Source organism: Astatotilapia calliptera, chromosome 22, assembly GCF_900246225.1.
Source record: "Astatotilapia calliptera chromosome 22, fAstCal1.2, whole genome shotgun sequence".
NCBI classification, from domain to species: Eukaryota; Metazoa; Chordata; class Actinopteri; order Cichliformes; family Cichlidae; genus Astatotilapia; species Astatotilapia calliptera.
In genome coordinates this window covers 23673894-23698438 of record NC_039322.1, presented here as the reverse complement: position 1 = coordinate 23698438, position 24545 = coordinate 23673894, and the positions used below count along the sequence as shown (strand labels likewise).

Here is a 24545-nt window from a genome sequence, read left to right as displayed (position 1 = left end):
AGGATGGATGGAGGGGGAAAAAACTGAATGGAAAGATGAATGAATGAGGGCTAAGGATGTTTGGACTTTTCAAATGTAGGAAAACAACTGGTGAATGAGAAAGGTGTGCATTTGGAGCAGAAAGAGTGAAGCTACCATGTGACTCTGCAGGTCTTCTTTTTGTGTGTGTGTGTGTGTGTGGGAGGGAGGGGTGATGTGTGGATGGACAGATGCATTTGAAGCAAGGTAGAAAGAGAAAGCATGTGTGTAAGAGTGGACTGAGATGAAAGGTGTGTAATTCCAAGTATGAGGCTGAATCCATGCCTGCTGCAGCCGCTAGGAATGTGGTTATGATTATGATAATGAATGACTCACTGTAATTTAAGTTTGCATGCATAAATTGGTTTGCATACCAATGTATGTATACCAATCATACAAATGACACACATGAATGCGTATGTGTGCGTGGCCAGTGTTCTATAATATATCTATATGTAGGACTTTATTATACTGTACAGGTGCATGCATACATATTTGAAAGTATGACATGTACAATATGTGATGTATTTATTAACAATTATTATATTTATCACTGTAGCACATGTAGTGACTGAGGTAAAACTGCATAAACAAATATATTTAACTAAAACATGTCTTTAACATTAGACAAAAACTGCTCAATGCGAATCAGTTTATTTATATCTATATATAAAGCATACCAATGTGTTAATCAAATTGTGTGTGTGTGTGTGTGTGTGTGTGTGTGTTTGCGTGCATGCAGGATTTTTCAGTCTGAGGTGGAATGGTGGCTGCTATGGTATTTACTCCGCTGTTGCTAGGACACTCCCTTTGAACATTTTAACGGAGCCTTTTCATTGGCTCGCCACGATGATGCAAGAATCCCTCACCCCAAATCTTTCCTGAGCGCCCATAGAAACATGCCCGTTTGCATTTCCCCCTGCTCTCCTCTCGCTCCTTCTCTGTCACTCTTTTGTCTCCCCCCCCCCCCCCCACTTTCCCCCATATCTCTCCCCCATTCTCTCCCATATCTTTTTCTCTTTGTCTTCTTCTCTCTTCTTCATTATTGCTTAATTTATTAATTCCTTGCTCTCAGTAAGTCACTCCTCCCATCAGTCTTCATCAGCTTGCCACTTTCTGACACTTCCTTCTCTCTCATCCAGTCAAAATGCTCGCTGCAAAATGGTGTTGACAGTGTGCGGTGGTGGCTTCCAGCGCTGCACGATCACTCTCTCCTGCTGTCTTGCGGAGGATTAGCACTGTGTGTGTGTGTGTGTGTGTGTCTCACACTGTCCTGTTTCGTCTGTCCATGCGAGGTGAGGCATCATCAGGCTGTTTTCCATGTGTCAGGATTATTAGCCTCGACAAGGCAGAAGACAGGAATAGGGGCTTGGGTGTCACGGCGGAGGAGGTTCTCGTAATAGACATCACCTTATCTATTTTTGTCCTTTCTCCTCCACAATATGTGCAGTTATTGGTGTTCACCTTATCACTGCAATAACCTCAGGTTCACAGCCATACATTATTTCCTGTCATGTATTTCACTGTGGAGTCATGCAACCTTAACAGCTCCAGTCTGTTGGTTAGCACATGTTAAGGGAGTGGGGGTAGAAGATTAGGTTATTTAAGGTTAGGAGGAAGGAAAAAGGGGAAAGTACGAGTAATTGTAGTCTTGTTTTCTGATCTTCTCACTTTTGTAAAGTGTGAACAGAGTTTCTGCCTGAAAGAGTGTTTCGTCAAAACATTTTTGCACAGAATAGTGGCTAGTTAGCTAGTAGTAGCCTAGCCTAAAACAAGTGAAAGTCAGGGAAGTTAGTGATTACATCTCAAACATGCACTCTCTTATTTTGTAAGGTGTCTTCACACAAATATTTGTTTTATTTGTAGCTGTAAACTCAATGCTAGTACTAGCTAGTTAGCTAGCAAGCTTCCCAGAGACCAAGAAGCTCTCATAATAAATCGTCTAAGGGAGCAGTATTAAAAAGGCTTTATGCAGTGTTGATAGTTTTTTACTTCATAACAACTGTACTGGCTGAAACTGGAGGCTCACCACTCTGATTGACAGGTTTATGACATAGGCTACTATAGCATATAATTAAAATAGCTTAACTGGACCTTGCTGCTGTCTATGTGTGTTGGAGCCTTTTTAATGAAATTATCCAACAAATGATAAGGTCTGCAATGAAGTACACATTCATACCCAAATTTCGCACTAAAATCCCTAGTTTAGTCACTGTGTTTGTCAGAATATACTTCTGCTTTGGAAAAGCTAACATGGTGGCAGTCAAAATGCTAATGTTGGGGCTTATAAATGCCATTGACATCTGGCTGCGTCTATCTTCTGGCTGACATCTTCTGTATGTTTGTGGCATTGTTGGAGTTTGTGCATATTAGTGTTGTCTTCAGTGTAGTATTAGTTGTGGCTGCAAAATGCAGCAGCTAGCGTTTCAGTGACAGTCAAACTCTGAAACTGTCACTTCCAATAAGTGGACCAGTTGACATATTCAGTTTGACTACAGGACTCTGTTGAACTTCATGCAGTATGAAAGGAAGTACATGATATACATATTGTACTACATGTAAGTTTATTAAGAGAGCTATCTAAATCAAGTCACTGTGAATTTTCTGCTCATCCTCTCATGATGCTTTGAAATGGTTCTTGTCGAAGCCCAAATTGAAGCCCAGAATTAAACACTTGCCCCACCAGTGCCTTTGGAAAGCAAAACAGTGTTTTAAAAGTATATTTTGGCTTTTTGTTTTAAAGCATAGCCTTCTACGATGTCAAACAAACACGTGAAAGTACAACCATTCTCAGTCAATCCTTTTACTAAAGTACACCATCATTCATATGTTTGCCCATGTGGCCACACAAGCTTTCTCAAAATGTGTGACAGCCCACACTTTATCTCACCACTTCTAATCTATTTGACTTCCCTGCCCATCTGTCCAACAGCAACATCTGTCACTTCAACATCTGTCACTTGAGCTCTCACGCTTGCGTTTGAGGTCTTCTTTTGTTATCATTTGAGTTCAGAGGTCAGATTGGTGTCATAGACAGAGCTGAAATAATTGAGGAATTTGAGATTTGAGCTGTCTCTAGCCGCTAATCTTGTAGTATTTAATCCAGTATTGTCAGGAATTATGGATTACTTCCTGCGAGCAGAGATGATCCTGTTAAAGGGGCATTGGGTGGAGGAACAGAGGGTGTGGGACGAGAGGTGTAGGCGTAGGATGCTGGAGGGCAGTATGAAAGAAGAGCGTTTACTAAATCCAGTATTAGTCAGAAAACTCTTGTGAGATAAAAGACAAAATGTAAATACCACCATTATTAATTCAGTCTTAAAGTCTTAGGACTCTTAAGTAGCTTGACAAACTGGAACATATGCATAGTTTCCTTTCTTGCTGAGAGTAATTTGTAAAGATAGACAACACTTTTATGTTTGTAGAGTAAAGTCAGATTCAGGGTCTTGGTCTGGATTCACGCCTAAGACAGGGATTATGTGAATTTAAACAATACAGAGGCTGCACTTTGACACCGTCCTACAAAAAAGTCAGCATAGATTATGCTTAGGTTGAATTCGTCCAAAAGTGCGCACGAACAGGAAAGAGAGCCACAGCAAACATCACCACAAAGAGAAACAAGTGAAAAAAACAAACCAACCCCAAAGCCCATCAAAGATTTAAAAAAGCACAGACGAGAAATACAAACAGTGGCTGCTGTGGGCAGTTATAAATGTTTTCAACACTCTACTGCAAAGAAGTTTTTTGTCTATCATGATATCTAGATTATCTGTGGCTAAGCTAGTAGACCACCAACAGCACAAACATCAACACAAGCAGCCGTTGGGCCTGCAAAGGTCCATGTAGCACCTACAGACTATCAAGACACAATAGCTTTGTATTAACAATGAAAACTAGTGGAAACACTAACATGTGTGCCCACATATAACAAAAACTCCTTACCACTCTCTCTTAAGGTTTCGAATGAATACGCCAACAAATTAGTTGATTTCATTCGTATTGGTAGTTCTCAGTCATATTCTGCAAAGTCATTTCCAGAACAGGAAAAAAGATACAGTTTGGGTTTTGAAATCAAAATCAACTCCAAAGCATCAGCAAACTATTGCTTATTTTTCCGATAACGTTCATATTCAATAAACTTAGTCTCGCTCCATATATTGCTCATGGTCGTCCATGTAAACCAACAAGACTAAAAAAAACGTGTCCTCAAAGGACTTGCTAAAGACTTGCTAACAAGATAAGAAATTTTGTTAGTTAAATGAAATCAACGCGTTCAACTTGTTTTAGAGTAATTCAGGTGTTCTTCAGGAATTTTCTCACGACATTTTGAAACGAACAGGAGAAATTATAAGAACTTTAAGGCCCATTAGAGGGTAAAAAATCTCGACTAACAAGTTATCAAAAGGGCTAATGTAACACGTCCTGAATTCATCCACTAAATCAGTAAAAAACTAGATTCAGGAGCCAGTGAGATTTAATTCTTTGTGACTAGGGAGCCGGGATCTGATAGGTCATCGATATTGCTTTATTCTCAATGCTTGATTGCACTTCTGAAAACTGCTGCGAAGTCTTATTAAACTCTGTTATCATCCTTGTTATGGGTGTTCTGCTGAAACTCTTTGAAATTTGTGCTGTTAAATCCGGGAAGACACAGAGACGAGCCACAGTGAATCCTCTCCAGCTTCTAACTTCGACATGACTTGGCTTGTCAAACTCGTTTTCTTCTGTGGTAGCGAAAGATGATGTAATCAGATTACTTTAGTTACGCTCACCTTGGGTTTACAATAACACCGTGGTCTGTTGTCTGTTGATGAGAACAATGAGCCTCCACTAACACCAACGAAAAGTCCAATTGCTCACCCTCTGGTCATATTTAAGGTCAATAAATGAAAGGTGAAATCAATTTATGCTGGTGGGAGGCTAAAGAGAGCAGAGCGAGGGGAGAGGAAGCAATACTGTGTTGCAATTAGTGTGTAAAAAGTGAAAGACAAGTTATCTACTCTGCAATGGCTCTAACTTCCTTTATAAGGTCTGCTATAAGGCTATATCCTAATGTTTGGTTCGGGGCTAAAGGTAAATATACTTACTGTGGAGTGGAACACTTTCCCTGTGAGAGAAGAATGACTCAGTGATTGTGTATTTACTTTAGCAGCCATTATGCGCAGCGTAATCGAGCATGTCTTTGATCGTTGCTTAAACCTCATCCCTTCGTTTACTCTTTCTTAATTGTTAGCATGTAGCCTACAGCTAGAAAGCAAATGGTTCTACTTCCAAAACCAAAAGACCTTTTCAGTACCAAACTACATTGTTGTGTAAGGGTACACGTTATGGTAAAAAGCATTTACTTACAGTTTGGAAATCCTTAGTGAAACTACATTGGAATTTAGGCTAACTTTAGGAGCTCTTTCCTGGGAAGGTTTACACTTCAGCAATGAGACAAGACACCATTACATTGCCACATCCGGCAATTACTTTTGTCAAAGACTTACAGTTTATAGCATAAACATAAAAATAATATAATTTAAAAAAACACAACAACATTAAAACTTGCCCAATATTGCACCAGTTTACCTTGTACTGCCAAAACAACTTTAGATCCATCTAGGCATGGATGTGGGGCCTCGGGGATGTACTAGGATGTAGGCAGCTGGACCTGAAGGTGGTACTGGAATTTGGAGGTCCGGTGAGTGTCCTGGATTCTCTATTGTGTTCCTCAGGCCATAGGACAGTGTTTGCATTGTGGTGTAGAGCATTCGAAAGGCTGTGCCATGACAGGGTTAATGGGTGGAGTTTGACCTAGTCCCAACAAAGCTTTTAATTCAGCTGCACTCAAGGTTCAAACCCCGATGGGAGAGTTTGGACTTCGTTAGTTTTTTCCAGAAAAAAGAAAGCATTTCCAAACCATGATTAACATTCTGAAAACTTTAACCCAACACATGACCTATCCCTAAACCGAGTACTACTGTTTCATAAAACCAGTAAAAACTGAAGATGAAGAAGAAAAAAAAATCCAGCTAAGCCTGGAAATTCACTTCCAAGGCATGATAAAATTTTGATTAGCAGGCAGCATGAACTAAGCTGGCTGTGACTACTTTTGGTTATGTACAGCATATTTCTGTTTCTTTTAATGCAGTCTTCACTCAGTTGATGATACTGTGTAGCCTCTGTTATCACTGTAAAGCTGGACAGGTGGGCAACAGTAACTATGGCAGATCTTAGTAAATGTCACTGCTGCTTGTGTGTGTGTGTGTGTGTGTGTGTGTGTGTGTGTGTGTGTGTGTGTGCCCTTCCATGGGCAAACTAAGATGCTGGCAGCCATACTTTTATACTGTGTTTGATCAGGCTTGCCAGATTGTACACAGAAACTCCCCCCCCCCCCCCCCCCCCCCCCCCGCCCCTCCGCCAATATGCACATAGACACTGAGATATCCTCACTAATTAGTTTAGCAAGGATTTGTACGACTGTATATATCACTCTTTTTTAATACATCAAACAGCACTGAAAGAAGCTTTTAAGTCCAAAATAAATCACCGGACAGAAATAAACCAGGAAAACAGCCAAGAGCTCAAACTTTCACACCAGGGATCCACCAACATGTCCCAAATGTGCTCTCTTTTTTGTCTGTTCTTATCCTCTTCCATCAGTTTCTCTTTTTTTCCATTCTTTGTGTCAGCTTGAGCCCATACCTCAGACTGCAGCCAGTCTCCTACATTTAAGAGCCTCTGCCCCTCCCAGTGGGACGGGGAACGGTGAAACACCCACCGCATCCTCTGCCATGTGAGACACACTGCAGCACGGTGTGCACAGCAGAGGTGTCAAGGTCTGCTGGCAGACTTTGATGCTAAATATAGACTGGCTCTGTGTACATAAAGGTCAAATTGGGGTTAGAGGTCACCTTGTTCATTTATTCTCTGTGGCCATGTTCCAATGGAGTGAGACACATAATATCTCCCAATTCCAAGCATCACTATTACTGTCAGTTTACCATCAGCACGAGCTCTGGCCTCTTCTCACTCTCCTTCTTGGTCTCTGCATTATGCAGTCTGACATCAAGGTGCATTCATGTTAGCTGTTTTTTTTAGCAATAAGTGATGCATTTGCTACACTAATGTCATTTTCAGTTAACAGAGAATTTATATTTATAGAGAATTTATATCAAGATTTAAAGCCTGCTTAGGGGCTCTGTGTCATTTAGGTTGGAGTTTAAGGAGCTTTTATTTGTAAAGTTTCACTTTCAGGTATGTGCACTGCTCCTTCCATCCGCTTCATGTTGCCTTCATTTGCCATTTGGAGCAATTTTTCTTTCACTATTTTTATGCACTTGCACAGGAGGATGACGTTTCCATTTTTAGGCACCTCTAATGGGCTCAGTCGCTTTTGCAAACGCAGCACAACTGCCAGTAGACACCAGATCTGCTGGAATCTGCTTTGCTGTTTTGTGCTAAGGAAAAATTGGGCAAGATGTGCATCCGTGGAAATCACTTACCCGGAACTCAACATCAAAGATGGCGCTGAACTCTTCTCTAATTTCCTCTACTTAAGCAAACAGCAAAAATTGTGCAATCAGAAGCATTTTTATCAGGCATGCAGACTTCATGAAATTTACTGTACTGTCAATTTCTCAGTATTTATTTGTCAATAGGGCATCCTTCTGCCCATGCCATAGCTTCTGTTTGATGAAGGTGAATAAGACAATAGATACTGCTTATATACTGGAGCTGGATCACAACTAGAGAGTTTGGAGTTTGAGGCTCAAGATAAGGAAGAGTTTTGGTGCTCGAGTGCTACTTGAAAACAATTATTGTTAAAGAACAGAACAGTGGCTAGTGGGTGCAGGCAAAGAGGGAAGTGGACTAAAATATACAGCCAGACGTGGAATGAGTGGAATGAAAGAGTGAAGGAGAGTTGAAGGGGAGGGGAGTATCACAAGACAGCGAGACTCCAGGGACTTGACTTCAAACTGCCTTTACGTACCGTTTTATAGTAGTCCTCGTCCTTGTGACATTCACTCTCTGTGTTTTACACACACTGTGTCTCTCGCTGCCTCTCTCACTTAAATCCCCTGACTTGACTACACAAGTCAACAATGATAAAGAAATTATACAAAAACCAAATAAATATTTAAAAAGAGATTAAGTTATTTAAGGTATTAAGTGGAGAAGATAGTGACAGAATTTTTTTGTGTTAAAAAAGGAAGCTCTGTTAAAAGCTTTGACCAAATCACATTTACGCCCATAAGCAAAGACAGTTTTTGTTTGGCAGGATTTTTGTCTATAGCCAGTCTTGAGCATCAGTATTATGGGATATTTCATTTTAATATTAAACACAAAATCTCTGTGTGTTTGTTTCTTTGTCTACAAACTCCTGCTTGACCACCAGGAGTCCAGTAAACAAACTTTGCACACAGATAGAGCTTAGGCCCCTGAAGGTTCTCATCTACATCACGCATTAGGATGTCAATATGCTGCCTAGCAACCACCTAGTAACAGGCTAAAATAACCCATTTTTAGCATATAAAGAACATCTACTGCTTGTAGTTTTTCATTTTTGTCAGTGAGGCTTAGTATTGTCAGTTTGCCAACTGCACAAACAGGCCTAACAATGGTTGGGTACATTTTTTAGAGTCATATTAGAATATTGTATTGATGACTTACAAAAACAGGTTGAAGCATGTGATGATCTCCTTTTTAACTACATTTTAAAACCATGCTCATCTTCTACCCATGCTTCCTTACTGGTCAAAACAATTTTCAAATACAGTCATATTTTAGCACCTGTGAAGCTGAAATTTTTAATCTAGTTATAACAATGCGATTACGATAAAGCACGCCTCATTTGGTCCAGATAGGGTGGACAGAGGTCAGCTGAACAGGTAAAACAAAGCATTCGACTGGTTCTTACAACCAAAATTTTAGGTCCATAAGATACATTATTACTCAGTGTAATTAAAGTCCATCCTGACTGATGTAGATGATGTTGATTCAGCCAAATGCACGCTCACTGCATGTGGAGGCATCTGCTCTAATGCTCACGCTGTTCACGTCTATCCTTGCAGTTATCGTCACATGTAAAAACACAAACATACACACTCTCCTCTGACCTATATAAAACACAGTGCAAGCAGTCCATCAAGAACAAAGAGCGCCAGCATGCACGCACGCATATTCTGTCTGTCTTTGTTTACAGGTAGTGGGTGGTGGGGAGTTCTAGAAAAGGGGGTTCAATGGGGGAGGGGGACCACAATAACTAACTACCACACACACACACACACACACACACACACACACACACGAGCCCCCCTGCGAGTGCATGTAGAACCCTAAAAGCCTATCCTGTTCTCTTTGATGGCAGCTAATTGGCATCCCGCAACACAAATACAGATAACAAGAGCTCGCAGATACATTCCTTTATGTCCTCTGACAGCCGAAGCACAGAGACAAAACCGCTATTAAAACTGATATATAAAGCTGTAATTTTTCCAGATCTGCTTTGCCAAGTTTGAAAATGCCCCGGAGCCAAGTCATGGTATTCAAATATTAATGACCACATTAAATATAAGGCATATATTAATCTGTGCTGAGAAAGAAAAGAGAAAGAAACTACAGAGGAGAACTCAATTTAATTCCCAAGATTTTCCCATGTTCAACGCTTCAGCAAAACGAGCTGCCGCAGCAAAGGCAAATACACATCAGGTGTTTTTTTTATCCACCTCTGAACAAATAAGCTATGAAATCCCCCAGTCGCTGCCCCACTTCTTTATTTCACTTGAGAAAAGATCACACTGAAGGATGTTCCACTGTAGAAACGGATTCAAGTGCAACTTAAACGAGCCGCACATCTGCCTTCCTGCCATTTTTTTCTGCCTCTCATTATATCCTCTTTTCTTTGTCAGCAGCGCAGACTCACAATGCTCATTTGCAATCGGCCTTTCACGAGGCACCGTGCTCTCCTCCGGACTGGTGTGTGTGAAAGAGAGCGAGAGAAGGGGGAGGGGTAGCGGTGGAGAATCGTAACCTCCTCCTTTGATTTCCATCCCTCCTTTGCACTCCATCTTTTGCTCTCACACTCAGCCTCTCTCTTCTTTTCATTCTCCATCCCACCTCACTTCAAGGAGGGACAGCGGTATCTATTATTGTATATGAATGTGGATGGGGAGGGCCTGAGGCAAATTGGCTGTAACATTCCTTCAGTGGTCAATCTTTGGTGATGGTCTGGCCTTGTCTGACGCTGCTACCTCCCATTCTGCTCCTGGAAAAGTCTCTTTGTCTCCTCTCGTGTCCTCACACACTGCTTGGGCTCTCAGCAGGGTTCAGCGGCCATAGCCAGAGCTGTACCTGTTTCTCTCCAAACCTTAACTTTGAAGCGTTAATAGATCTTTAAAGCTTCATCTAAACACGCTGCCTGACTGTTAAACACACACCTCACTTGTGCACTTGAATGCAAAGTGTTTCCTTACTGAGGCGTGTAAGTTATTTTGAAAGAATTCACACACACAACATCAACTATTCAGCCATTTTTGCCCTTCCTTCCTGCTTGTAGGTGCATGACGGGTTTCTGTGGGCTGTATGAGAAGTTGACATGCCACGCAGTGGTCAAAGTTCAACCAATCTGACAGTGTGAGGAGCTCCCAGAGCACTTCAACATACAAGAGCTCCACGAGGATGATGCAAGCCCAGCATCACTCTGGTTGTCTCAGTAAAATAGCCAGCGGTATTTTTTTGACAGGCTTTTTGGATTCTTGGAGAAAACAGGCGTTTTACTGAGAAAGATAATCTCCATGAAGTGACGCCACTTTTGATCTTCAAAGCTTGAATGCAATCAGCACTGAGACTAACGAACTACTTGAGCGTCATCGTCGCTAAGCTGCTGTGCTCACTGTCACGGTGTTTAATATCGCTTGCGGTCATGTTTAGCCACTTGTTAGCAAACTCCTTTCTGGGACACATAACACCTTTGAAATTTACAGGTCAATTATTTACCTACATATTTAATGTTGTAGTGCAAAGCTTAAAAAAGTCACAGGTTTGAGGTCTTCTCTTTCTAGATGAAGAGAACTGGAAGTACAAAATGCCAAATTTCTTGGTTTTAGGATTTTGAGACACATGCTCCGTTACTTTTTGCGCGAGATCGAAATTAGCAGCCATGATCATAGAGACTACTTACAATTAATGTTAGTATAAAAAAAACAGATGTATCCTGTGATACCACACTTATCTGCATCTGGCAAGAAAGGACAAACGAGAAAGTGAACAAGTCAAAATTGCAGGTGGTGAGAAGTGAATGATTGGCTGCATAAAAAAGAAGGTTGCAGAAAAAATGGAATCTGTGAATCTTCTAATCTGTGTCTTCTCCTGCCCCACCTATAATCCTCTAGTCTGAGTCTCTACATATCAGCTGTCAGGTTGCTGAAAAAAGCAGCTAGAGTGCATTTAAACACTGTCCCCTCCAGCTGGCTCGTCTAACAGTGTCTGCCATCTGGAGACGGCAGAGTAGTCTGATATTTGATTAACATGACACTGATTCACGATGAGGCTCATGAAGGGCAAAAAGACGAGTATTCATTGATTTGTTTTGACCGTTTCCAAATGAGGACGGAATGATTAGCACTTCATAAAAATTTGTTCCCAAATTGTGTTAAACAGAAACACAAATTTTTCAAATAGCTTTTCCTAACCTCATTTTTTGGGGGATGCTTACATTATTTTACTTTGAACATAGAAACGAAATTATTTCACAAAAACCAAAATCTACCAGGGTCAAAATTATTAGCTTATTGCTAATATACAGTTGTGTATCCTTTTTGCTGGATAACATCCTGCAGTTGTTTGTTGTAGTTTTTATTTGTAGTCTCACAAATGTTTCCTGAGCAATCCCAGCCCAGTCTTCTTTGGTGAATCTCTCAGGCTCCTCCAGATGTGCTGGTCTTCTGGCATGACCTTGGTCTTCAGTTCACCCCACAGATTTTTAATGATTCAAGTCAGGGACTTTGTGCAGGCCAGTCCAGAACTTTTACTTTAATCTTCTGCAGGTAGCGCTTCACCAATAGCATGTTTTGGGTCATTATCGTGCTGGAAGGCAAAGTGACGACCCAGAACCAGTTTTCCTGCTGACAGCTTGAGGATTTCTTTTAAAATCTTCACGTCCTTTTTTCTTTATGATTCCTTCCACTTTGTCGAGATTTCCAGTTACAGAAATCCTAAAGCGTTTCATTGTAGGGATGCTGCTCTTTAGCTTATACACCTCTCCCTTCTTTCTCTAAACTTAAGCAGCACCTCCCTGGCAAAAAAAAAAAAAGCTTTATGAGCATCAACAGTTCTCAATTTTAAACTAATTTATGTTGTTTTTGCCGTGATGCTTTCTCAAGCTTCAGCCCAAACCCTTGCTGAAGTTTTTATACTGTGTGTAAATAGTAGATAACGCTCAGTTTGACCTTGATTTCACGAGCTTTGAGCATTACAAAGTTAAAGCACATCATTGCACAGTGCTGGTTCATGCTATTGCTCAATAAAAAGGTCTGTTTTTTCAGGTGGCTAATTATAATGACCCTGGTAGTTTTTGTTTCTGTGTCCAAATATAAACAAGTTATGCTTTCTAAAGAAAACTAGTACGATTAGAAAACAAATGTGGCCAATAATTTTGTCCTCTGTATATATATTAACACTGTAATAACACAGATCAGATTTGTGTAAGTAAATTCATCCATAAAGTTAATCATATGAATTATTTGCTCAAATCTTGAAACAGTTTTACGAAATTTTGTGCGTGACATGCTAGATAGCATCCTCATCTTACTGAGTCCCTGAGACCATTTTTCCTTCATTTTTACTCATCTGTATAAAAAAATAAACTAAATGTATTTACTTAAATGTTAATCAAGCACATTAGTCATGAGGACCATTTTTACGCCTCCTGTAACACTGCAGTATTACTCACTTAGTGGTGATTGGATTTTGAAATGAAAAGTTGTGCACTATAAAGGTGGATGCATCTTAAACCCTCGAGCTGTAAATATAAACATGTATGCTGGAAGTAGAGATGAAAACTGAAGTTTGTGCATGGTGAGAAAGCAAACAAGTGGCATGTAGCTTTAATGGAAAAGTGGACCATTTGATTAGCAATTAGCAGATTTAAAAAAATAGTTCTCCATCAAAGTGTGTACTTGAGGCCCTCAAGCAGGGGTAAAATTAGATATCTATTCTTGTCTGGTAAAGGCTCAAATAGTTACAGCTGCAACAAAAAGGGCTCGTGTGAGAGCTCCACAGTTAGGAGCAAGAATAAAGTTCACAATAAGTCTGCAAACTTAAACTGCGCTTGTTAAGTGGATAAATGTGTAAAGGCTACTCACTGAGTTTTCTGTCTGCACCGAGCTGCAAACTCACCAGATGTGACTTTGCATATTAAATTCTTCTACAGTAAAGACGACAGTTTAACACAGATGAACACTAAACACTGCCACAACACATTTAATCTGTGGTTTTTACATATAGCGCCTGTGGATTGGGCTTTAGTCTCTTGGGTTTAGTCTCCTTTGAAAGGCTTGACCTTTGCCCTTTCACTGACAGAATAAACATTAGACTCCTGAATTAGTCCATGACTCCCCGATAAGGTAGAAGACGCGATTCCATGATTGCACAGCACTTTAACACTGCTACAGGAAAGTAAATGCTTTGGTGTCCCCTCGTGCTCCAGATATTGAGCGAAGTCCATCTATCCATCCCACCTCATTGATAACACCAAACTGTGCGTTGCCATGAGAATAAGAGGCTGTGTTTCCCTGGCAACTATTCTGCAAATATCCTGCCTTCCTCCTGTCTGCACTCTCCCCTGATTCAATTCAATTCAATTTTATTTATATAGCTCCAAATCACAATGACAGTCACCTCAAGGCGCTTTATATTGTACAGTAGATTGTACAATAATAGATACAGAGGAAAACCCAACAACCATGTGACCCCCTATGAGCAAGCACTTTGGTGACAGTGGGAAGGAAAAACTCCCTTTTAACAGGAAGAAACCTCCGGCAGAACCAGGGTCAGGGAGGGGCGGGGCCATCTGCTGCGACCGGTTGGGGTGAGAGAAGGAAGACAGGATAAAAGACATGCTGTGGAAGAGAGACAGAGGTTAATAACAGATATGATTCAATGCAGAGAGGTCTATTAACACATAGTGAGTGAGAAAGGTGACTGGAAAGGAAAAACTCAATGCATCATGGGAATCCCCCGGCAGCCTACGTCTATTGCAGCATAACTAAGGGAGGATTCAGGGTCACCTGGTCCAGCCCTAACTATATGCTTTAGCAAAAAGGAAAGTTTTAGCCTAATCTTAAAAGTAGAGATAGTGTCTGTCTCCCGAATCCAAACTGGAAGCTGGTTCCACAGAAGAGGGGCCTGAAAACTGAAGGCTCTCCCTCCCATTCTACTTTTAAATACTCTAGGAACAACAAGTAGGCCTGCAGAGCGAGAGCGAAGTGCTCTAATAGGGTGATATGGTACTACAAGGTCAATAAGATAAGATGGGGCCTGATTATTTAAGACCTTGTATGTGAGGAGCAGGATTTTGAATTAAATTCTGGATTTAACAGGAAGCCAATGAAGGGAAGCCAAAACAGGAGAAATATGCTCTCTCTTTCTAGTCCCTGTCAGGACTCTTGCTGAAGCATTTTGGATTAGCTGAAGGCTTTTCAGTGAGTTTTTTGGACATCCTGATAATAATGAATTACAGTAGTCCAGCCTGGAAGTAATAAATGCATGAACTAGTTTTTCAGCGTCACTCTGAGACAGGATATTTCTAACTTTAGAGATGTTGCGCAAATGTAAGAACGCAGTCTTACATATTTGTTTAATATGTGCGTTGAAGGACATGTCTTGGTCAAAAATGACTCCAAGGTTCCTCACAGTGTTACTGGAGGCCAAGGTAATGCCATCCAGAGTAAGAATCTGGTTAGATACCATATTTCTAGGCTTTTCAGGGCCGAGTACAATAACCTCAGTTTTATCTGAATTAAGAAGCAGAAAGTTAGCAGCCATCCAGGTCTTTATGTCTTTAAGACATTCCTGCAGTTTAACTAATTGGTGTGTGTTATCTGGCTTCATGGACAGATAGAGCTGGGTGTCATCTGCATAGCAGTGAAAATGTATGCTATGTCTTCTAATGATGCTGCCTAAGGGAAGCATCTATAATGTAAACAGAATTGGTCCTAGCACCGAACTCTGTAGAACTCCATAATTAACCTCAGTGTGTGAAGAGGACTCTCCATTTACATGCACAAACTGGAGTCTGTTAGATAGATATGATACAAACCACGGCAGCGCAGTACCTGTAATACCTACAGCATGTTCTAATCGCTCTAATAGAATATCATAGTCAACAGTATCGAACGCTGCACTGAGGTCTAGCAGGACAAGCACAGAGACGAGTCCACTGTCAGAGGCCATAAGAAGATCATTTGTAACCTTCACTAAAGCTGTTTCTGTGCTGTGATGAGCTCTGAAACCTGACTGAAACTCTTCAAATAAGCTATTCCTCTGCAGATGATCTGTTAGCTGTTTGACAACTACTCTTTCAAGGATTTTTGATATGAAAGGAAGGTTGGAGATTGGCCTATAATTAGCTAAGACTGCTGGGTCTAGAGATGGCTTTTTAAGTAAAGGTTTAACTACAGCCAGCTTGAAGGCCTGTGGTACAAATCTCTGATGAGATTCGATGATGCAATGGCAGCAGCAGCAGTGTTAATAGTTACACCAGTCAGCGGGTAAGAGTGCTGGAGGTGTGCAAGACGCTCAGTCAGTAAGATGAGCTTAACAAGCTTAAATGAAGACATAAAAATGGAAAGAAGAAAGCAAGAAGCACCATTCACGGGCTCCCAGACTGAACAGATTGTTAAGCGTCTGTATTTTAAATGGTATTACTCCATCAAAACCACCCTGGGACATAGAAAACGTCTATAATCCACAACTGTGTGTGGATTACAGCTGCTTTTAGTGTATGGTCTAAATATGTGAATCAAATATATATAATGCTGTGCAGTTGCTTATGGTAAAAAGAATTGTTACCCGACTCTGCAGATGCTCATTAAGGCAGCTGGAGTAGATTGTCTACCAGTCAGAAGGCTGGTGGTTTGACTCCTCCATGTCTGAATATCCTGAACCCCAAGTTGCCCCTGATGCATCTATTGGAGTGTGAATGTTAGATTAGGTGCTTATGTAACAGAGGTGAAGGTAATTTTTGCACAAGTGTTACTAAAGGAGGGAAAACCCTCCTCAAAAACGGACGGTGCAGTGGAGCAGCCAAGGGAATGCACTGAATTAAAGACTGTATAATTAAAATATAATTTATTATATTTAAACAGTTAAAAATGTAAAATGAATTAAAACAACCCTGGCCAGGGAACAACACAATAAACATTAATAAAACACAACCTTAAAAACCCAGTGGCGTCTGCCACGGTATAAAAGTCACTCAAAATTAAAATTCCAGGCAAGCAGTGTGCAAGGGGGAAACCCGGCGGCGTCATCGCCTTCCTGTCCGTGTTCTCCACTCGGGCCGAGCTCTTAACTCTGCCCGCCGCTTCCTTGTAACACGCCAATCGGCACCGGCCTGTCTCGCCGCGGAAGGTAGAGCACTGTCTCACCGCCTATAGTTCCCCGCAACAGCATGATCTGGCCTCCAGTTACTCCAGCAGCCGGAGCGCTCTCTCTCCGATCCCTGCTCGCTGGCGTCGTCTCCTCGTTCACAGCCCACGCCAACCTTTACCAGCCCTCTGGGCTTGCAGGTGCCACCGCCTGACACCATTCACTCCGCCACTGTTGCCTGTCTCTCAAGCCTCCCCTCAAGCCTCCTTCTCTGTGGTCTGCCAGGCCCTCTTATTGACCTCTGGGACCTCCCAGGTGTGATCAGGTTCATAATCAGGTAGGGGCGGAGTCTTTCCAGGACAAGTCACCAATAAATACCATAAAAACATGCAATAAAACTCATAAAAATAAACCAGTGTACAATATTAAAACATTAAAAAGGTAAAACACAGCAAAACATGCATAGTAAAAAACCCTAGATAACTTGTCCCTTTTCCACCCCGTGACACAAAAAGCACCTGTATGAATATGTGTTTGGGTAAAAATCTAGTAAAAAGTGCTGTGAGTGCTCAGTTAATGTAGAAAAGAAATATACAAGGCCAGCTATTTATTCTGCCTTAGCCTGCCAACAGCGGTATGCTCTGCAAGCCATTTTGCAACCCACCCCTAACCGAGCTCCATGTTAATGCTTTATCTGACTCACTCAGGCAGTTTAAATAAATACAGATTAAATTAACAATCTTCTTTGACTGTCGTGGTCTTGACTGACCTGTTTTCAGTTTCTGGTCAAACCAAGGTAGCCTTCATCAGTTAAAAACAACTAGATACAAAGTTACTGGCTATCTAAAGAAACAAGCATGGTTAAGATAAAGAACAGAGCTGAAGGAGAGTGAGTGTGTGGCGAAAAATCTGTTATTTGTAGGTTTAAACAAAGGCTTGAACATTTTTTGGATGACGTCACATGTTCAGTCTGGCCAATTATAATCATATCACAGTCATATTTGTTCCTAATTTGTTGCCGTTACCAACTCTTAACATCTTGATATCCAAATAAACAACACACTACATTCCTGTTTTTCCCCACATTGTCTCCACATGTAGTTGAAATTTACGCCGACTCCCCTCCCTCTGCTTTTTTCTTCTTCTTGTTACCCTCCTTAATCTGTTTCTCTGTCTTTGTCAGGTTGTGGGTGCTGATGCTGTAACCACTGTTTGGAGCTGACAAGCCCTGGTTGATGCAGTGAAGTGTTCCAGTGGGATAAACACAAGCAAAGGTAGGAATGCAAGCAGATAACTCGGAGAAAGAAAAACAGAAGCATACAAAACACCATTCGGGGAAAGAGGAGAGGCAGATTTTCTGAATAAAGATTGGTGAAGATGAGAGCTGAACGAGTGCAGTCGCTGCATCCGTTGCATACAGTACAGCTGCTAAAGGGTTTGATTCACAGACCACTGAATACTCAGTTAGTGACAGAAAGATTGTGGTTAGAGACAGAGAGGGAGAAAGACAGAATAGAAAGGGAATGCGGATGGTATTATTGGTGAGTTAATAGAGGTTAGGCTTGGCAGTGCCATTCCTGTGCTCACTAAATCCACACTGATGAAGCTCCTGGGCTGTAACAGGAGGAATCTTTCAGTGAGAGCTGAAAGGAGGCTGGGAGGCTTAGCGCTGACGCTTGGCTTCCAGTCTGGACCAGATTTGCTTTCCAGGCCCATGTGGGAGCCGGGCTGCGTCTTTATTAAGGCTCGAGGAGCCCCTCGCTTTGGTGTCTCTTGCCGGACTACAGATGAGAGCTGTGTGTGCTGTGCGGTTGCATAAGAGAGGCACTTTCATCCACTCAAACGCCGGCAGACTGCAAACACTGTGCGTGTGAGAGGAGCTGCAACCGGTGGCCACCAAAGACACACTTCCTAATTCCACAGAGTGCTGCGTCTCAGCGCCCAGAGAGTCCATCTGTGATGCATCCAGTGGCTTCGTGGAAAGTTTTAATAGCAAACGTGTGTTTGCGCTACCCTATCACCATTTCCATTCTGCCACTTGGATTTGTTTGCGCCCGAGGGCCACCAGTGAGGCCGAATGGCACCTTGACAGAGATGTGCTGCGACAAGACAAGGCCAAAGAAGCCGGGAGAGTGCTGCTGAGTGGTGAAATAGGGAAGTGAAGCAGAAAGGAGAGCTGAAGGGGATATTTTTGAGGAACCCATTCTGACGTCAGAAACAAAAAAAGAGAGAAGAGACTTTTCTCTATTTGAGTAGAAATGATATAAACGCACACACAAAAAAAGAGAGAGACATCTTATGTTCTGTAGACTCACAAGCTTACAACAGCAAAAACAAAACAAAAAAAAGCCCATAGAGCAAATAGAAAAGGAAAAAAACCCACAGGCCTTTAAATAGATGTCTAAAAAAAAGAGAAGTGTGAAGTGGACAGACTGAGGGAGAAAGAGCGAGAGCAGAAGTTTACATCAGTCTCTAAGACAAGCCGAGAGTGGAAACTGGTGGAAACCATCGTGGGACTCCCGTTGTCACTCTGGGATTTACATACAGGAGGCGAGGACGTGCGAGAAGAAGCTGAGGACCAAAGACAAACGAAAAGGCCACACACTCATAGGAAAGCAGGGTAAGAGGAGAGAGGCTGGCTTTAAAGCTTAATGAATCGCGTTTACCATCCGTGCCACAAAATAAAGACCAATCTCATGAGTAGTAACAAGTGAAGCATCGGATCGCTGTTGTGAGCGATTGACCCGGTGTGCGAGTGAGCTGGATGCTGTTTTTTTTTTTTTTCCTTTTTTCTTCTTCATCTTCAGCTGAGAAGATATTACCAGGCCAACAGTATCCTGGCAACCATCAGCCCAGCTCTGCTCTCGGCACGGACCACATGCTGCTCCAGACTCAGTGTGTGTTAATGTGTGCGTGTGTGGCTGTTGTGAGGCTGACACGCACCAACACTTCAGAGAAATCTTTCTTTGCTTTATGCGAGGTTGTGACGTGGATCTCAGCTTGACTTCGCCTTTGTAGTCACCTTGTCAGGCCGAAGATGAGGATCGGTTATTCATATATTCACGGTGTCGGCTCGGTTTGCATCTCTCGGAGCAGGTGGTGGAAAAGTCAGGTCGGAGATGAGGTGCGTTTTGGGCCAACGCTCACAGGTTACAGCCGTGACTCAGCACACAGCCGCGTTTAAGCAATTTACCTGCAGATGGAGCAGACACAGAGTACGGCAGGTAACTGCAGTCCTCGTGTGAAACTGTGTCAGCGACCGGACAGTGTAACCCCATCCCTTCCTCTGTGCTGCAGTGCAACACCCGTTCTTGCTGAGTAACAGGGAAAAGACTGTTGATACATTTAATTTATTTTCTGCAAGATGGCATCTAGAGAACATGCAAATGCCGGCTGTAGCTTATTCTTGAAGCCGGAAACTGATAGACCTCAGCTGTGAGCTAACACAGCACATGCACAAACACAAAGGGCACGGCAGAGGAAGTGAAACTTGGCAGCCGCTTACCTTCTGCTACCAAAGCGAGCAAGAAGCAGGAAGACGATTAAAGGCGACCTGTTATGCTCATTTCCAGCTCCGTGCTTTTACTGTAAGAGCAGATGCATGAGTTAAAAATAATCGTTATTTAACTTATATTGGTTATGAGGACAGATGTCTTGTGATTGGATGCCCCTCCCAGTTAAGGTTTGAACTGGGAGGGGCATCCAATGCTGACATATAAAGGATATCTACTCTCACTCTCAAAGTACTCTCTCGTGCGTTTGGCTAAGTCATGTTTCTTATCAACATTTATGATTTTTAAACTACTCAAAAAATTAAAGGAACACTTTCATTGAAGTGTTGGAATTAAACTTGTGGGATATTGATCTGCTCGGTTTAGTAGCAGAGGGGTTTTAATCAGTTTCAGCTGCTTTGGTGTTGATGAATTTAACAACAGGTGCACTCGAGGGGCAATCATGAGACAACCCCCAAAACCATTCCTGTTTTGGGGGTTGTTCGTAGCTACTTGTAGCATGAGGCATGGTTGGCATCAACATAATACTCCAACTCCTCCAGGATGGCACATCAATACGTGCCATTGCCAAAAGGTTTGTGGTTCCTCCCAGCACAGTCTCAATCAGACCTGATCTGACCAAACAATCATGAGGGTGGCTCCTGAAGCCAGGTTTGCATTTGCTATAGAATACCAGGATTAGCAGGTCCATCACTGGCGCTCTGTGATTTTCACAGATGAGTGCAGGTTCACCCTGAGCACATGAAATAGACATGAAAGGAAGTGGAGAAGCTGTGGAGAACATAATGCTGCCTTTAACATCATTCAGCATGACCGATTAAGTGGTGGGTCAGTGATGGTCTGGGAAAGCATATCCATGGAGGAACACACAGACCTCTACAGGTTAGGTACTCCCATTAGGTATCAGGATGAAACCCTTACTTCCATTCCCAGACTTTATGCTGGTGCAATGGGTGGTGAATGACAATCTCCAACTTCATGTGGCACGAGTATGGAGGCAGTTCTTGGAGAATGAAGGACCTGACACCACTGACTGCCCCCCTTGCTGTTATAGGCAAAATGGAGTAATCTGCTCTATAATTTACTTGGATAATTTACTTTGATTTTCAGGGTGTCTTTGAATTCAGCTCTCTGTAAGATGATCATTTTCATTTCCATCAAACAATGTGGGATGCTTTCATGCCTAACACACTACAGAGTCAACATCAGCATAGAAACATCTGATGTGTTTTTTAAGTGTTCACTTAATTTTCTTGAGCGGTGTATAAACAAAAATAAGGAGCTTCCTTAACGGCATAACAGGTCCCCTTTAAGGAGGATGACTTTTTTTGGTGTCTTTTGCTCTAAACTTCCTGTTTAAGCAGTTTTAACATTTTAAAAATCTTCTTGTTCCACAGTATGAAATGTTTTGTGCACGTGTTACTGAAGCTGTGTGTGATTCAGTCAGAGGTAAATCATCAGCATCATTTCAGACACAGAAATAAAATTCAGCTGGCACATCTGATATTTTCATTGAGATATGGACAACGTAATGCATATGTACTTACTAGTAGTTTGGAGCATAGACGCTCCTGTTAGTGTGATAAGTGGCAGAAAAAGAGCCTCACCAGTTGCCACCAGTTGCCAAATTGATCTTAAATGGGCCAGACCAGTAAAGCCGTTAAACACCTTGAAATTATTATTTTTTAATTCTATGAAATCATTCTGAAAACCTCTGTATTTCATGGAGAAATAAGCTGAAAAGCCCGAGACTTTATAACGTACCTGTCTGACCACAAATTTTATCTCTTGAGCTTGGATCCTTGGGTTCACGCTCTGGCATCTGGCCCTGTGGTCTGAAGAAGTATCTATAGACTGCTGTATATAAAGAGCATTAGAGGGGAGCAGTCTGCACATGGCAGGCTTTTAGTGGGTTACTATAGTAATGTAAATGGATTAAAACCACCGCTCAGCTCGAGCGACTCCCAATGAGTGAGCTAAATGATTCATGGCTGGATTTGGGCCGTGCTGTAATTGAATACAGCATATGCGTATCGGACACAAACTGCGATCGGTGTCATCTGTGACTGGACGTCCGGCTTCGCTCTGCACATATTGCTTAGACAGAAGGATGCAGAGGGGAAAATTAGACAAGTGCAGATGGGTAAGAAACTAAAGTGCGTCTGCTGCGTCCTCCATGTGCCGGTTGTGTATTTTGATGCAGGTTGCCAGATCCAGGGTACTGTATGCATTTTGTTGTTTCCTCCCGTCCAGGTCGCCAGCCATGGGGAACCTCATTAAGGTCCTTGGCAAGGATTTAGAGAACTGTCCACATTTTTTCCTGGACTTTGAAAGTAAGTGGGCGCCAGGGTTGCGTGCGTGTGTCCGTGTGGTTGAATTGTGAGTGTGTGGAGTGGAAGTGTGTGGCGGGGAGGGGGTGGGGCCAGCTGGTGGTGATTTGATGGAGTGTTGTTGAGGGTGTGGTTTGTCATTAACAGACACTCTTTAGTCCCACTCTCCACACGAGGAAACCTTTGTTTCATGAACTTGTCAGCCGTCCACAGAAATCAGATATGATAAGAAGCCAATAAACAGAAACAAACCAAACCAACAACCTCAGAGACTTGACCGTAAAATAGAGAACAGTGACCACAGGTAATTGAAAGCAGCACATGGGGTTTTTGTCTCATAGAAACTCACCTTTTAAAAATAAATCTGTTTCACTGCTCCAGTTTTGAGTCACATACATGACGCGCAGCTTTCATAAAGCGGATGCAAACACTCCGAGCTGCACCAGTGCTACGCAACCAGCTGTACTTTGCATCAAATTATACCAAACTAGAAACAATCTGTTTTTATTACACAGTAAACAAACACAGTCATATCCTAATTACACTGCAGTTATGGGCTAATTAGAACCTGTGCATAATGTTTCTGGATCCAAAAGTATTAAACCTAATTACATCAGGTTTGGCCTTTATTACAATGGGATGAAACACAGAGCAAGACTTTATTCTTTCACTTCATTTTACCGCACGGTTCTCTTGTAATGTGTTTCATTCACACTCTGGATGGGTCCAGTGTTCAGACAACAGAATTATGATAGTTTGGCATTTAAAAAACTGTTGTTTCATTCTCAATTTTCTTTGTATCAGTTTAGTTTTAGTTAGTTTCCAGAGTGGGCAGGGTGAACATTTGTTTTAACACTTTACAAAGGCCCTCGCAGTACTGCAGACATCACAGGCTCAACAAAGCCTCATCAGGCAAGCTGTTAGTGGTTTATCAATGAGTGTATTCCTGTTTTACAGTTTATTTGTATTTTAAAATAACTGATTTTTTTAATCACCTAGTTTTAGCTTTTAGTTTAGTTTTAGTTAACTATAATAACATTGCCTGACTAGTTTTAGGCCAGTGTTAGGCTGTTGGAGGTAATCCTATAACACCAAGGGCAGCATATTTTATACATATTTTATATGTTTGAGATCAATAAATTGCATGTGGAGGCAGAATGCAGGAAAACTGATACGAGCTCACTAACTCAACAGGACTTGAACGCATCAAGATGCATGTGAAGCAGTTATAATGAGCAACAAATGGCCTTGTAATAAAGTAAAAACATGGTCAACAAAGGCCCAGTAAATGTCCTCTGAGTGCAGTGTTTTCAGTGTCAACCAGTAGAACTGGATACTCTGGATCTGACAGTATATGGAGTTTCTAACTAGATCATAATTAAGGTATTGTGTCTAATCAGAACATATTATTCCTAGTGTTTGTCTAATTTGATAAAAGGAAGCACAGCTGATTAAGTGTTATTAATGCAACAAAAAATAAAGTGCGCCCCTGAAGTATTTTTTAAGTCGTTATCTTTATATTTCATGACTTTATTGCAACTTTTGATTTAAATTTTCTGCACCAGACTCAGGTAGTTTCTTGTATTTGAGTCTTAATGAGTTTCCTGTCTTCCAAAATAAATAAATTCAAACTGTTCTTGCGACAAACTGTCTTGAGTTTGAGGCTAGTAGCGCATTCCTGCGACCTTTGATCTTTAAGTTTGATTGCTTTTGGAGTCGGCACCTCCTCATGAAGGACTATTTTATCTCAGAGGAAACAGTGAGAGTGCGATTAAAGACGTTCTGCGTCCACGTTGTCACGCTCCACCCAGGACATACTCCCATCATGCCATTCCAACAACGTCCTCTCATCCACCTCGACACCCTCACCTCTCGCACAACGCACACCCACCTACACCTCACAGGCACGCACACGCGCGCACAACCCCTCCCAACACCCATCCCCTCATCACCCACAGACTTCTCCCCTCTCTCTGTTCCAGGGGGCTCATGGGAAACCTCCTGAAAGTGCTGGCTTGCGCCGAACTTGAGCATGGCCCAATAGTTTTCCTTGACTTTGAACGTGAGACCATCCGCTTCTTATTTTTTTGAGTTATCCCTTTCTCTCTGTTGC

General features: G+C 41.9%; 1 protein-coding gene across 4 annotated transcripts in view; it reads left to right on the top strand.

Moving 5' to 3' along the window:
* fam49al (family with sequence similarity 49 member A, like) overlaps positions 1-24545 on the top strand; it is a 39391-nt gene that overhangs the window by 1221 nt on the left and 13625 nt on the right. The window contains exons 2-3 of one of the 4 annotated variants that reach the window (XM_026155870.1): positions 17774-17864; positions 24415-24494. In XM_026155870.1, coding sequence (XP_026011655.1) covers positions 24422-24494 — 73 coding nt within the window. In that variant the 5' untranslated portion in view covers positions 17774-17864; positions 24415-24421. Of the gene's footprint in view, positions 1-17773; positions 17865-18980; positions 19211-22355; positions 22436-24414; positions 24495-24545 lie in introns of those variants that run through there. The other 3 variants (XM_026155873.1, XM_026155872.1, XM_026155871.1) reach the window with 3 other exon arrangements.